This window comes from Psittacula echo (assembly GCF_963264785.1).
Source record: "Psittacula echo genome assembly, chromosome: 1".
NCBI lineage: Eukaryota > Metazoa > Chordata > Aves > Psittaciformes > Psittacidae > Psittacula > Psittacula echo.
This window is the reverse complement of record NC_137735.1, coordinates 123,529,916-123,545,710: the sequence shown is the minus strand read 5'-3', so window position 1 is coordinate 123,545,710 and position 15,795 is coordinate 123,529,916. Positions and strand designations below refer to the sequence as shown.

The window sequence follows — 15,795 nt, the reverse complement described above, 5'->3', positions numbered from 1 at the left end:
CTTACCATTTCAAGAAAACCTGAGAGGCAGTTGCAAGAAAGTATCATTTTGCATTTCAAGAAAGTTTCCTGATGTCTTCAGCAATCTAGAGTGCCTTTCTTTGAAATGTAGATGTACTGAGTATTTAGCTCTATAAATACTGCCATAATTTTCAAGAAATTATTTCAGTGCAGTAGTACTGTGTTCCTTTTGTGAGAAAATAATCGCTAGCTGTGTGAAAATTCCTTGTTCTCTTAGGACTGCCAGGCATGAAAATGTGGAAGATCTACTCTTAGCACTTTCTGCTCTGTTCAGGTGGCTGTTGGTATTCATACGTCTGTAGCAGTATAGGTTGCCAGTCTGTTTTGAGTTCTGAGAATGAGCTAGTTAGGCAGACAACACAGGAGTCCTACAGTGTTTGTAAATTAAAAAGCTAGATTCCGAGGTGGCTCATTCATCTGGGAGTTTATAGACAGCATGCTTATCCTGGGTATGGGGTTCCTTCATTCAGATATTGTAGACTCAGATTTTCATCTTTGCCAGGCTGGGCAGGTCTTTACTCACCCATCCTAAGACCAACAAACAAACAAACAAAAATACTAGGGGTTGAGAAGAACTAAACCAGCATGCTTTGGGTAATTATGCTTACTAACAATTCTGCTGTTCTCTGCAGGACACTCTTCTTTCCACTAAGAACACAAGGCTCCCGCAGCCCTGCCTTGCAGTGGGGAGCATAGGAAGGCTGGCTGTGGCCGGGTTTGTGATGCAGCACAGTCACAGACATCCCCACATCCACTCTGAGTGCTCTGTTAATGCCACACAGCAGTAGCTGGCGTTAACCAGAGGAGTTAGCGTGGTTTCTGCAGACCTGTGATATAGTGGAAGGTGTCCCTGCCCACAGCTGGGAGGTTGGACTAGATGATTTTTAAAGGTCCCTCACAACCCAAAGCATTCTGTGCTTCTGAGCGGGAATGCCACATCAGTAAGACTAAAGTGTCTGCCTGCAGTGGGCTTGTGCTCAGTGCCTGTACTAGAGCTGGTGTGGGAGACACTTTGATGGTGGGAACTCAGGCTCTTAGTACATTACCTTACTTCACCTTCTGGGCGTTTTGCCCTTCTCTATGTCTGCTAGCTATGAACAGAAAACACCATCGTATTCCTTCTTGCTGATGTGTTAAAAGGAGAGTTGAAAGATGGCTTTAGTTAGTCTCTATGCTTTTTCCAGTCACCCCAGCAATGCTGTAGCCTACAATAAAGCAACAAGTGCAATAGAGTGAGGATGGCAGGGCATTCTCCTCTACAGCTGAGGCAATGAAGCCATTGAGCAAATTGTGTTCACCTTCTCCCCAGTATTATCTAGAAGTTATTGACTATATCTCTTTCCAACATTCCTTTGTGTAGAGTAAACCTCATATAGACTGGTCTCTAATAGCATTACCTATTCTAGGCAAATTCTCAAAGTCAGTTTCAAGCTAAAATTAGATTTGGTCCATATTTCAAATAAACTGAGTCAAGCTAAACATGGATAGTTACATTTTTACTTGGGTTTCACTCAATATCTGCTGCATGGATGAGAAATAAGTATGCATATATATGCATGCTGTATGTTGTATAAAGGCTAATTTAATCATGTTCTTTTGACTGTCTCATTCACTTTCTAATCTATCTCCATGGTGACACTCTTTAAGCTCTCAGCCTATAAGCAACCCTAAAGCTGATCCTTTTAGCACATGGGGGTTTTAAATGGTACCAGAGAAATCTGTCCTTTTTCTAAATCCACATGTGGAAATTCCCTCAAAATTAAACTTGTCAGAAACATGAAAGTTAGAGACTTCAAAATCTCCAGGCATGAACAAGGGATTTAGACACCTTCACAATTAATACAATCTTAAAAGTATGACTAGATATTATAAGTAAATATTTTTGTGGATGCTCTCATGAGATACATACTTTACAAACCCAAATATTGAAAAGTATTTCATAATAAGCCTTGTTCTGAGTTCATTCTCTGCTATTTGTGGTACAAAAGATATAAAGCATTAAAAAACAGTCCCACATAAGTCCAAAGGATCAGAAAAGACCTCTTAAGGATGTGTTAGTACTGTCAGTCCTGTGAGTATTTTAGGAAATAAATTCTACAAAGTATCACTTAAAAACATCAGGAATAAAATCCGGCTTGAAAACAGTGTGTATATACTACACTTTAATTGTAATTTGGCCTCTGAAATTGAGTTTAATTATGGAATTGATACTTAAGTGCCAGTGTTTATATATTTTTCATAAAAATTATGAGAGTAACTAACAAATACTTGATTTAATTTGACCAACTTATGAAAAACCCAGATGGGCTTCTAATTTTCATGAACTTCACTTGCTTGTATTCATTTATCATTTATCTCCTAATCTAAGAGACATGCTTCATCAGCCCTCAACATTTAAAGGAGAAATAGTCCTAAACACAAAAGCTGGAATTTATCCTGAGAAGAAATCAAAACCATGTTTTACTCTCTAAATTGATAATACTACTGTGAGCCTCATTTTGAGCCCTGTTTTGATGCCAAACTGAACAAACAGTAATTCCAATGCAGGATAAAGTTTTATTTCTGCCTATCGCTGCTGTAGATACATCCATCTCTGGCAGGCAGAGAACTGTATGAACAGCGTATCTTCTGCAATGCCTTTGCTGACCAGAAAATTACTCAGTCCTTTCTAATGTCTTTGCTATAAATGCACACATCTTAGCCTTAGTCCTAAGGTCCTCCAAATTCCATACTTTCAGTGTCTGAAAATAGGCAGCACTCTTTTCCTTGCTGTGGTCTGGAGAAGGAGATTATTAAAAGCCAGAAATCTTGTTCTTTCCCAGTTATCTTGGGCTTGAATTTGTCAATGTTTCTCTTTGTAGAACTGAGTAAAAGTATTGTGTGCAAGGGAAAAAAAGAGCATCTTATTAATCTCATTTCAATACCATTCATGTCTTTCTTTGTTTCAGCAGGCTGTTGGTGACAGTAGTACACCAGTAATTAAAAGACTCTCAGGCTGAAATTTGACCTATTTCATCGAAATCTGTCAATTGGAAGTTATAGCACTTCCCAAGCATGATACAAACCTCTGCTAAGACTTTACTTATTTGGTTTCATTTATTATTCAGGCTTTGTTGGCTGGACTCAAGTAGAATGCTTGATTTCGGTAGTTTATTTCATTTGATTAACCCCAAAGTGTTTTGCCTGCATATGATTAAATTCAAGCAGGTCCCAACTGTTGTTTGCATGCTTAATTTACAGGTTTTTTTTCTGAGTTTCTGGCTTTTCCCCTGGTGCTTGTTTTGATGTTGCTGAAGGGTAAATCTCAGTACTATTTAAGAAAGAGCCTGTTTTCAGTGCAGAAAGTGTCCAACCAGCAGACTTCCTACGTGACTGACAAGGGCTCGAATTCCAGCGAGCAGCCTGAACCCAGCCTATTTGGAGGGACTTTGTTCAGTGCTTTGTACTGCATAAAGCCGAAGGGTGCATGCTTGCAAACTGCAGTAGACCCAGGATGCCAGTAGAAAGTGGAGGGGATTCGCTGGCTAATACTCTTCTTTGGCCAGCTCTGAACTACTATCCGTCAGCCAAACAACAAGATAATAGCAGGCGGCGAACAGAAAAGGTCACCAGATGTACACTTGCTTCTTGCAATCAGCCCGATCCCTTTTGGCCTCTCACACCTCCTTTCATTCAGCCATGTCAGGTGGGAGGAAATTTCTTCATTTACCTTTGTTTTATAACCCTGAACACTACAGGTCAAATTGCAAATGTGTCAGCAGATGGTCTTAGGATATGCCAATGTCATGTTCAGGGTGGGCTGTAAACCTAAGAGCTGAGGTATTTGGGGTTTGGCTGGCTGGGACCGTTTAATAAGAAGGAAATGTTTACAATCAAATCTGTTGTCTTAGTACTGGAGTCATTCCCTGAGCGTAAATCTGTGACTATTTCCAGTGGGAATTTCACATGTTACTAGAAGTCAAAATTAATCCATATGTGCTGGATCTACAGATTAAGACCTGCACATCATCTCTGTATCTAATATGTATACCATGTTAAAGACGGATATATTTTGTGTAGGCATACTTCCAGTAGTGCCCAGTTACTTAACTGTAATGCCAGTATGTCTGTTTCCAGTGACAAAAGCTATATTTAATTGTGAAGATGTATTTTTACTTTAGAATAAGTGTTATTTAAAGCACATGTGGTATTCAGGCTATTCTGTATGGCATTCAAATTATGTATGCCATGAATGAAACAGCTGAATCTGAATGTAGAGATTTCTAAGGTGTGAGGGATTGGCTGTAACTTAAAAAAATAAATTAATCTATTCCTAAATATTTTTATAAGAATGAAAGAATGACTGCTTTTGGATAAAGAAAATAATCCTCAGCAATTGAGGATTAATTACCAATCCCATCCAAATCAAGTTTCTAATTCAAATTTTTAATTTCTAATGAACATTTTCAAAGTCACAGTTACTTCTTTCTATTTGTTTCAATTGTTTTCTTGTCTGCATGATTTTGCATTTAACTATTTAAATGCAAAGTCTGATCTTAAACAGTAGTATATACATACATATGTTTTATGCAAATTTCCATGAACATGTAAGCGTGCTGATAATCTAGCCCTTTTCAAACTAACTTTTCTTATTTTATTACATAATATTTCTGCTGGCACAAATCCACATAGGGTTTCAACAAATAGGAGTTCCCTAGATCGCTGAATAAATAAACATTTGCTACCATAAGAAGAGGTAGCACAGTTTATCACTCTGAATGTATATTTGATACTTTTTATCTAATAGAAGTGTATTCTGGTGCAATTAACATTTAAATTAATGAACAATGTGATTGAAGGTTTACTCTTGGTTTTCATTTGATGGGCCTTTGAATTATGTTTCTTTATTATTAACAAATCAAGACCTGATAGTCTTTATCTTAAATGAATTAGGAAGGATCCATCATCTTGATTCAGTTGCATATATGATGCAAGTAGTGTATTACTCCAAGAAGGTAATATACTCTATCACAGGCTGAATTTTAGTAAGGATCGATAGCTGTGACATGGCTGTCTTCAGCAAAAGACTGTCAAACAGTAGCTTAATAGTTTCAGTGACCTTTGATGACATTTTTAATGATGCTTTTTAGTTCATTATTTTTCCTATATGTTCAGTGTGGTTTATTCATGTACAATAGAAGGTGAAGTTGCAGCTATGGAATAGGAAAATACTCTGCACAAATATGCATGGTTAGGTACCAAAGAACTGTGGTTATCTCAGTTTAAGTGTGAGAAATTGACAAAAGCAATGCATAATTAAGCAAATTATTCCTCTTTTCAAGCCCTCAGTCCCCATTGTTATTCTCATGGTAAAGCAGAACCATGGGCCATCAGCCAAGCCATTGAATTTTTTATGAGACAGGGAAGAGTAAGCTCCATTAGTTTCCTGTTAAACACATGTAATAAAAAGACATCTGGCTATGAGTCTGTGGTAGTGCACCTACTTTGTCTCTGATTACGTTCTGGGTTAGTGGTCATCATCTTTGGAATTAAAATATCATCAATTAATCAGGATACTTTTAATATGTGGCTAATTATTAAAGTGAAAAGTAAGTTTAAATGCTACGCAGTTTTATCTTCTCAGAGGAATAGAGTAGTGAAAATGACCAAAGGTTGTAGTTTCCAAACCAGCTAGAATAATATTGTATCAATCAACAGATTTATATCAATCAGAGGTGCATTTGACACATATTCCAGGTCCATTTTATTTAAAATTACAACCTCAAGAATATAGCCTGTTATAAACGTTAAAATAGGAATATACACAATTACTATTTTATCTTTAAGGAATTCCATATGTATCTGGTTTCACATTTATTAAAAGTTAGTGTGTATCCTTTATCAAAAGAATTATCCCTAGGGCATCCCTGCAGATGCAGAAATCAGGTGGATTGACCACTATACCCATGAGTCATTATATAAATTATTTACTAATACAATTTACAAGCAGTAAACTTGTAAGAAATTTAATAAATATAAAATGAGGAGTTTACAAGATACTGAAGTGTTTATAGCAATCCAAAATGATTTACAAAACACAAAAGCCACTTGTCAGTATAAAAATTCTGAAGTGGAGACACAGAAGTAGACCACTATCATCTATATGATAATCTTTTCTTATTTGAGGAATAATATACAGAGCAAGCTGGCAGGAAGCATCTTTCCTTCTCCTAAAATGCATAGCAGAATACTTTTTGAACTGTCTTTTTTGCTTATACCTCAAATTCAGTACAACCACATACATTCAACTAATTTCAGCTATGCTTGTTCAAGCATGTAAATCTGTAACTGAGAAATTTGCCAGGCACTGTGTCTGCCTGTACTGCTATAATAAAAAATAAATTTTCTCAGTGAGGAAGCTCAGTTAATCCATTTCTGCATATAAATATGTTGGGTTTGATTTATATTTCCACGTGTATCTTAGTGCCTATGTTTGAAAACTTTGCCTGTTACCATGCATGAAATGGTAAAGAGAAAGTAAGTATTTTTTTCTGCTTTTACTATTTAGCATTGTGAGACAAGTGGATGGAACTTTATGGAATTTCATAAAAATCTAATTCTTCCTTTTGCTTGGCTGCACAAGCTGGCTTAGCATGTAGGTTTCTTTATGACCACTTGCCCTTCTTGCTCTTTGTCAGAACCAATGAAGGGTTGATGCATTGTTTATATAAATTTTGTTCAATAGAGTATAGGGTGAGTGTTGTTAGAAACTAAAATGAAAGTTTATTTTTTTAAAACCTTTTAACCAGTTTCATCTTTATTGCTTTTCTTATTGAGAAGTAGGACTTCCAGCTTTTAAGACTGCCTTTTATACATACATATGCACACATATAAATACTACATTTAAATTTTATGCAACTTTGTATTACTTTTATACATACACATTCATATGATCAATATAAGATGAATAGAGTAGATAATGACCTCTTATAAAACTAATTGTGATATTTTTTGTTTGAGTCTGAGGATTACTCTGGAGTGTTTTATTTGTGAGGTTGAAACTTACTTTTAAGATAAAGTATTACATAAATTCCCATTTTGAAATATTCAGTAATTGAAAATAATTGTCCCTGGACTTCTGTTTGGGAGCAGACTTCTTTTGGTCAATACATCGGTAAATTTAAAGAGGGCATTAAATCCATAATCCATTTCCATGCAGAGTTACCTCGATCTCCTCAGAAGCTAAAGAAGCCTGAGGAATGCTTTGCTCACTTGACTGCTTAACCTATCCCAGTTAGCTCCATCTGAGTTTAAAATTAACAGTAAAAAGCTGGAGGAGATGAGGAAAACAAATATTGGAGAAAAAAAAATATTTTTAAAAACCAAATAAATCTGGGAGCATTATCCCACTGTCACAAGAAATGTTGTCTTTGTTAATTTCACAGGCTCATCTAGTAGCAGCTTTCGAAAAAAGCTTGGGAAATATGACCGGCCGATTGCAAAGTCTAACAATGACAGCTGAACAAAAGGTACGTTTACCAAAGCAGATGCTGTAATGTGAAAAACAGTCAAGAGATTATATTAGAGTTTTGTTTGAAAAATGCTTAAAGGAAACAGGGACAGCTGTGACAAGACAGACAGATCTTCCCTTAATGGCCATAGCGATCAAATCTTCATAAAGATCCAACAGAATTAAACTGTGTGGCATCAGGTTTATGCAGACAATATCATAGAATAGTTTGAAGATAACATCTTTCTTTTCCAGATCTTAATTTACACATATGCGACTCTAAGTTTAATCCGTATTGAAAGATCCTGTAACAAAGACTGATCCTAACCTGCTTCATTCTAGCCTGCCAGTATTGTCAAAATAGTAGACTTGTGGGAAGAGAGGAACTTTAAGTAGAGAAAAATGACTCCATTCTGAGAGCTAATGCAGGTTAGGTGTCCTATTCATGAGTAAACAGATATAGTTTGCACTGTGCTGTTTTGACTGTTGGGGAAAAAATTCCAAACCTCATTGGAAGTAAATTTAATGTGAGCCTTTGTACCAAGCTCAGGATTATGAGGCTACTTAGCACCTTTCAGGATCAAACTTCTGCAGCTTTCAGCCCTTATTAATTTTGAACAGTATCCTATAAATTGGAAGGCTCATTGAGCCAAACTGTGAAAGAAACTGTATGTCAGTGAACTTTTAGTCACCGCAGGACTCAGTGTAGCTGTCTATAAAAATAGTCTGGTTGAACACCAACAAGATGAAATATGGTGAGACTTGTGAACTGGATAGAAAATACTTACATTGCTTGGTTTTTTCATCTTATGAAACAAACATACAAACAGAAAAAAAAAAATAAAGCCCACAACTGAATTTTCTTAAAACCAAAACTTTTGACTATTTTGCAAAGTATAATTTCCCTCAGAATGTTTTGTTTCCAGATTAAGCAGTAACATTGAAACAGTACATCTCCAAGCTTCTTTCCCAAAAGATTTGGAAATGTTCTTTTCTTTCTCTTCTTTTCTCTATTGTTAAGGTTAAAATCCTTTAATCCTTATTATAAAAATGCAGGCTGGAAAGACAGGTTTAACGAAGCAGTAATAAAAGCTATTTATAATTATAGTTGCCTGTGCATTCTAGCAGAGAACTTCCTGCATTCAAGTGGAGTTGTATTACTTCAACTTGCAGGACAGTTGCTATTAAACAGGAGGGGGTTTTTTAATTGAATTATTATTTGGCAAGTTAAATATTTTGAAAAATGCACAAATTCAGGTGAGATTCATCCATTAAATAGTAGCTTCACATACTAAATGATTTAATTCAAATGGGTTTATTGTCTTTCACAATAAAATTGCTGGATTTCTATTTATAATGAATATTCAATTGAGACAATTTTTTTATTAGTCTTTATTCAAAATATTTTGTTTACAATAAAAATAGCATGATTGCTTTATATAGGATAAATTCAAAAGAATATGATAGTTGAGATTAAGGTCTTTGGAAACAAAATATGCATTCTACTTAGTTGTTGCCCTTACATTCACCCAAGCAGTTCCGTGAACTTCAGTTCGACTACTCTTATCTTGTAAATTTTTTTAGCTTAGATGAATATTACTCTTGTGCCATATATTTTGAGCTCTCTTTGCTCTTCCCACAGGAATCTGAGCTTATAGAGCTAAGAGAAACCATTGAAATGCTGAAAGCCCAGAATTCTGCTGCACAAGCTGCTATTCAAGGAGCCTTGAACGGTCCTGATCATACCCACAAAGGTATGGTTTTGTCACTATTAAAATAAATGCAGTTTCTCCCCAGAAATAACGCTAAGTAACTATTTTTTTCTGTTGTTTTGGGGACTCTTTTGCAAGGGCAAGCACATTCTGCAGTGCATGGTAGGCATAGCTGTGGTATTTCCAGAGCTGGAAACCTTGTATGAGCTTCCTGCTTGCTAGAGTTCCTGGAGCCTTGTCTTCTCAGAACTGGGTGGCCAGGAAATAATTGCTGGGTGTCAAGAGTTAACCCTGTCACTGTGGTTGTGTATTTAAGTGCACTCAAGACACTAATGAAGTCTTATGGTGAAACATGGTTATAGCTTGGAAAACCAGTGTAAGTTGTAGCTTTGAAAATTGGTGTGGTTATTAAGAGATGGACTGACAACAGCTCAGCTTCTTCATGAAGTGCTAAATCAGTGCAGGAAAGAAGGCATTTTAATTTCCAGATTCTAAATTAATCTGTAATTGCAGTTAGGCAGATATTGCATGATAAATACATACTTCAAAAGTGCCTGTTGATAAGCAACAGCAAAGGAATTACTTGAAGAAAAAAATAATAGCACTAGTCATTTTTGTGAGTGACATTGATCTTTCTTTAAAGAGGACATTATTTAGATGTTTGCCTTAAGGTCATTTCACTGCATGACTTGAATATAGCAAAGCCAACTTCTAGAAAGTAAATAACAATCTAAAAAGTAATTTCCCTTGGTATTAGTGGATATGTTCTGCAAGAATATTTTGCAGTGATTAAGACATAGCTATCAGAGACTTTTAAGAAATTGAAACTCAAAAGCATCACCAATCAGTATTCTCCATTTTTTGATTTTTTTTCATTCATTTTTAATGAACTGCTGCCTGCTATTTCCATCATGCTGTATTAGAAGGTAGCATCTGAATGCTGATTAAGCTTGCTACAAGTCAAGTAGTGCCTATACTACTCAGAAAAAGAACTGTAGTACATGTGATGTGTAGTAAGTCAAGTAATTAATCTATAATACAAACTGGTTAGCTATGAGGTTATTCCTGCTTAGATTGCTGTGAAAGGTCATTGTCTTAATACCAAAAAGACCCCAGATTGGAGAAGCTCCTAAGTGTTAGCCTAATTACATGCATTCCCATTGACTCCCATGGGATTTTTGCAGTCTGTAATAGCTTGAATCTGAGCCACTGAAAGCATCAATGCCATTTACATTCATTTAGTCTCCCTTTGATGAGGAAGATACTACATAAATAAAAGAACGATTATTATATTGAAATAGAATGGATTTCACATTAATTTCTTTTCTTTAGATTTACGTATAAGGCGGCAACATTCTTCAGAAAGTGTTTCCAGCATCAACAGTGCTACAAGCCATTCAAGCATTGGCAGTGGTAATGATGCTGACTCCAAGAAAAAGAAAAAGAAAAACTGGGTAAGTGCTCAGCAGGTTTAAACCTATCTTTTAGCTATTATGTCATTTCCTAGTGCCTAAGTAGCATAATGGTCCATTTCATCTAGAATATTCTTGTGGGGCTGGACGGATACAAAGCAATTTACATGTATACATACTGTGACACTACAAGCAAACTAAAAGTTGTTGAATATCAGTGGGGAATTATTTGCAGAAGCCAGGATAATTAAAAAAAACCAAAAAAACAACAACAACAACAACAAAAAAAAAAAAAAAAAAAAAAAAAAAACAAACCAAAAAAAAACCCCAACCAAACACAAAACCCAAAACCATCCAAAATCCAAACAACTTAAAACCAAAATAACTGAAAATCACTGTTATGATCAAAACTGTCTCTGGGCCACATTGAAAACCTGTTTGATTTTTCTTCAGTTGGAGTTTGAGTCAAAGGCGTGACTCAAATATGTTACCCAGCTATGAAGGGAGCTGAAATCTGTTAAGAATTCTCATGTAGAAGTAATATGTTATTTAATGAAATTAAGATGCTTCTCAACTGGAACACACAAATACCACATAGTGCTAAGGGTTTAATCAAATACTTTCATTAAATAATTGGAAAAATGTGTTTCTGTTGTTTTAAAATTATTACTTTCATAAACATTTGTTTTAAAGTACTGATCAGCCTTCATTCCCTTGATTTGTAATTCCACACTCTTTCATGTTTCTGCAAGGTGAACTCTAGAGGAAGTGAGGTGAATATAAACCATGGAAAATTTGGCATGCATCTATAAAGAACCCTATCTTGGCATGATTGCTATTTATTTTGGCAGTAGGCTTTTGTACCTTCTAAAAACAGATTATCCTGTATGTCTTCTCAGTTTGTCTCTGTTCATTTTAATCTCAAAGTTTAGACTATAGAAAGGGGGAGTGTAGCCAAAATCCATTTCTTTCTCATTAGATATCATGAGCTTGAACAGACTTAAATAACATTTCTCTGATCAGTGGTCACACTCCCCACTCTCCAATTATATCATGAGAATAACACATTTGAATACCTCATTTTTTTATGGAGGAACCAGTTTGTCATTGAGTTCTATACAATTTTAATCAGAATAATTTCCTGAAAACAAAACCAAAAGAACCCCACATTTTTCGTAAGATGAACAATTTATGTATTTAGACAAAGGTATCAATAAATGGGCTAGTTAAAATTCATTGCAGCAGACAAAACTGTTGTCATCTTGGATCCTGAAATAAATGGCTCTTTGGCTATTCTGTCCCTTTTCAATACTGGATAAGAGCTTCTAGAGGGAAAGTCAATGCTTGTACGTTCAGAGATCTTACTGCTCTAAAGGAAACTGCAGCAAACAGTATATACCTTTCAGCTAACATTCTTCTCAGCAGTACAACAAAGCAAGCCTCAAATCCCAGCTAAAATCCTCTCGCTTGTGAACAAACCATAGCATTTGCATAGTTTGGCCTTTCAAATTTTTAACGGGAAAGGTAAATTTGCAAACCCAGTAAATTGGGCTTGTCGTTTGATTTCAGCATTTAGCAACAGCAGGTTCTGCCTGTGCCTAGATGCAAAGTGGTTATTTAAAGCCAGCCCTTGAAGGGAATGCCATGGGAATGGGATTCCCCTGGGGCTTAATGGTTTTAAATGAGCACCCCTCTCCCATAGCTGTACCACTCGGTTCTGCACTTTTTCCATAGCATTATGTTTGCGCTGCGCTGGATTAATAAAGTCAAAACCAAGCACTGTATCATGTTTTTAGAGATACTGTGTTGCATATGTTAATACCTTGCTTCTGTATACTGACCTCAGGCAGTGGCTAGGATGGCATCTGCAAACTAACTCTCCAAAACATGAGCTGCAGACAAATTGCCATGATGAGGAGAATAATCTTGCTCAATGTTTATTTTCTAGCTAAGAAGCTCTTTCAAACAGGCCTTTGGAAAGAAGAAGTCCACCAAGCCTCCTTCCTCACATTCAGACATAGAAGAGCTGACAGACTCATCTCTTCCTTCATCACCTAAATTGCCCCACAGCTCAGGAGAGTGTGGGGCAACATCAATGAAACCATCACAATCAGCATCTGCGTAAGTATCTCTCTTGGCAAACCTTTCTTCCCAAATGGGATGGACTGTGAAACAGAACTCCTCAATTGTGGCCATTTGCACTTCAGAAATCTTTTAACCTCATGCTCCATCCATTTGCCAGATTTCTAGTGAATTTCAATCCATTTACACTTTTCTAGTAGCTCTTTCTTAGGTCATTCTCTCCTGCTTTCACAGCCTTTATCTCAAATCATCTATCAGTACACTTCATTCCAAATGCATATCAAAAAGCTTATGTTGTTCTCTCCCTTTACACAATTAACTTCACCATATCCACTTAGTAAAGGCCAAATACTATAGTTTCCTTTCTTCATGACATAATAAAAATGTCACTTTATTTTCCAGGCAGCTATAAATATTTACAAAATACTCATCCCTTCTGTTATTACTTTATCTGTTTTGTAGCTAATAATTTTAGCATTTTTAATCTATTTCCCCTCTTTTATCTGTTTGGATCTTTTTGTGTGGTTTTACCTTTTTATTCAAATCACCATCCTTAAGGTTTCAATACATCATCCTCTTTGAACCAGCAACTGCATACTACTGATGCCAGCCTAACTTTCCTTGTCCTAGTTGAAAATAATCAGGTTACAACTATTCTTCCTTAAAGCACCTGGGGAATTCTAGTCTTGTGACTGATTACTGACCTTTAAAATAGAATTTCCCTGTATTAGGTTAGATGCCTTTTATGGTTAACTTATTTTAGGATCTAATAATATTTATATGCTGGGTTTAGGAATTTGGCAGCAAATATTTCCACAAAAGAAACCCTTCCACAGTAAATGTTTTCCTTTCCTCACCTTCTGTAAAGTGAGGAATAACTTACCCATATCCATAGTTTTGTTAGGGCTTTTTTTTTACTGAAAGCTCAGATTTCTATGGTTTCAGGTGCATGTGTGTTATGAGAGGAGGATTTCTACATGTTTGGGACCCTTGATTCTGATTAATTATCAACTTACAAGTCACTAGTAAAAACATAATAGAAAGTGCCTAAACTTAAACAAAACACTTCGATTCTACAAAATTATTTACTCATGGTTCACAGATCTGCTCTCTTAACCTTATCTTTCCTCCTTTCCCTCAGCCCTGCTTTTTTCTCTTTCTTTGACTTGCTCTCTGTATGTACTAGTGTTCCCAGAATTTATCAAGGGCAAAACTAAATAACTACTCATTCATCCCAAGCTCTTCCATTGGATATTTGTCCTCTGAGCCTTAAATTCCTAAATTCTGCCTTCTGGTTCTTCCACCATTTTTAACAATGATCTTTCTGATCATATCATTGCATTTTTTATTACTGTGACCTTTCCACACAGGATGACATAGATTCTTTGCCTTCTTCAGAGAGATCATGTAAATATGGTTATCTAGACTAATTTCTTTATCTGTTAAACTGATGTTACATTCTTTGGAAGACTTGTTTTCCCGTTGCATAACTTAAACTTCTACCACCTTCAAGACTTCTCATAATTGTCAACAGTCTCTGTTCAAATGTCATGACTTCTTCTACCCAAAGTACCTATTGATTTGAAAATCTTGAGATTGCAACAAGAAAGAAAAATTAAAACTCTTTCTTTCTAACTACCTCAAAATTTGTCTGAAGTCTGATCAGGCTTCTGAGCTTCTTTCTGTGACTTCTCAGGAATGCTAGCTTATCTTTTTGTTTTTCTTCTTTTTGATGAAGTCTCATCTTCTTATGTAATTTTGCAGCTGTAGGAGCTGAGTGTTGAAGAGCCCTGGAATCTGCAAAATAAAATTCAATTCATTCTTTCGGCTTCCATTCTGCTTATCTTAACAGTCTAGACAGCACTTTCCTGCTTCTTCCAGAACTGTAGTCCTGCTCTCTGCTTTATTTATATCTTCTCTAAAGCTGGCTTGCCAGCTTTCTGTCCATCCCTTCTCAAGACATACTGCAAAATAGCCCAAATAGATATCTGGCTTCCCAGTTGTCCAAGTTGTTGAGATAATATATGCATGTAATCAAATTTCATTTCTTATTTGGTTAGCGTAAATATGGGCACATCAGACCAAGAACTGTATCCTAAGACTTGGAAAAAAATCATAGTACATACCCTTTTTCATTTTTACTCACATTTAAAATATTTGTGCATGTTGTGAATGACACTCATTATTTTCCTTCTTCAGTTTGCCATATTTTTTTATTTGCCATGAACTTCATCTTCCTTTTGCTTACACTTTCCTGGTATATTTTCTTGACCTGAGTCTTATGTTCTAAACCATTACCTTTACTTTCTTCCAATTACATCTGTCTAATACATGTGTATGCAGGTCATCTCTAGTCTGGGCACCAAAGAAAAGGCAAAACGGTCACGTGGTCTACAAGCATAGATCCCGGTAAAATTGAGTGTGGGGCATGGAGTTGTATACCCAACTGCTGACCTGAAGAGTGCTGCATCTTCTTTCCCAAAATACTTTTGCATGCATTCTGGCAATTAAAGGTTGACCTCTGTTTCTTGTTTGTATATTGGAAGTAATAATCACAATAATAATACTTATTATTAAAAAATATTTTTCATTTTTAAATTGTTCTGCAAATATTAACTATTTATAGTGACAGTAATAAAGAACAAATAACATTAAGTGAATTGACTCAAAATATTGCTTAGTGTAACAACATACATAGCCCAAATTCAGTGTTTTATTTTCTAGTGGTTCTGTTATGTGACAGATCTAGGTCTGATGATGGCACAGAGAGGCAAATCAGTCTGATACAAGAACTGGATGGTTGTGGGTCCCTGGGCCACTCATGTCTTGATCTTTTCTCACAATGGTTTCTGAACCGTTCTCACAATGGTTTCTTTTAAGAGTAATGCTTGTGAAAAATAATCTCATGGTGATTACTTTTAATCCAGTCTTCAGGAAAAAAAACCAAAACCAAAACCAAACCAAACCAAAACCAACCAGCATGATTTCAGATACCATACATTTCCAAATGACTGACTATAGGCAAAAAGTCAACCATCACAAATCAAAACCGTTACAGACCAAAATCTCCTAGATCATGA

General features: G+C 35.8%; 1 protein-coding gene across 2 annotated transcripts in view; it reads left to right on the top strand.

Annotated features, from left to right (window-relative positions):
* Positions 1–15,795, top strand: part of NAV3 (neuron navigator 3) — a gene marked incomplete at its 5' end in the record, with an annotated part of 269,996 nt that overhangs the window by 234,790 nt on the left and 19,411 nt on the right. Inside the window, 6 exons of one of the 2 annotated variants that reach the window (XM_080621572.1) lie at positions 7,445–7,528; positions 9,152–9,263; positions 10,554–10,675; positions 11,386–11,406; positions 12,582–12,754; positions 15,059–15,124. In XM_080621572.1, the coding sequence (XP_080477698.1) occupies positions 7,445–7,528; positions 9,152–9,263; positions 10,554–10,675; positions 11,386–11,406; positions 12,582–12,754; positions 15,059–15,124 (578 nt within the window). The remainder of the gene's footprint in view (positions 1–7,444; positions 7,529–9,151; positions 9,264–10,553; positions 10,676–11,385; positions 11,407–12,581; positions 12,755–15,058; positions 15,125–15,795) is intronic. The other variant, XM_080621573.1, reaches the window with a different exon arrangement.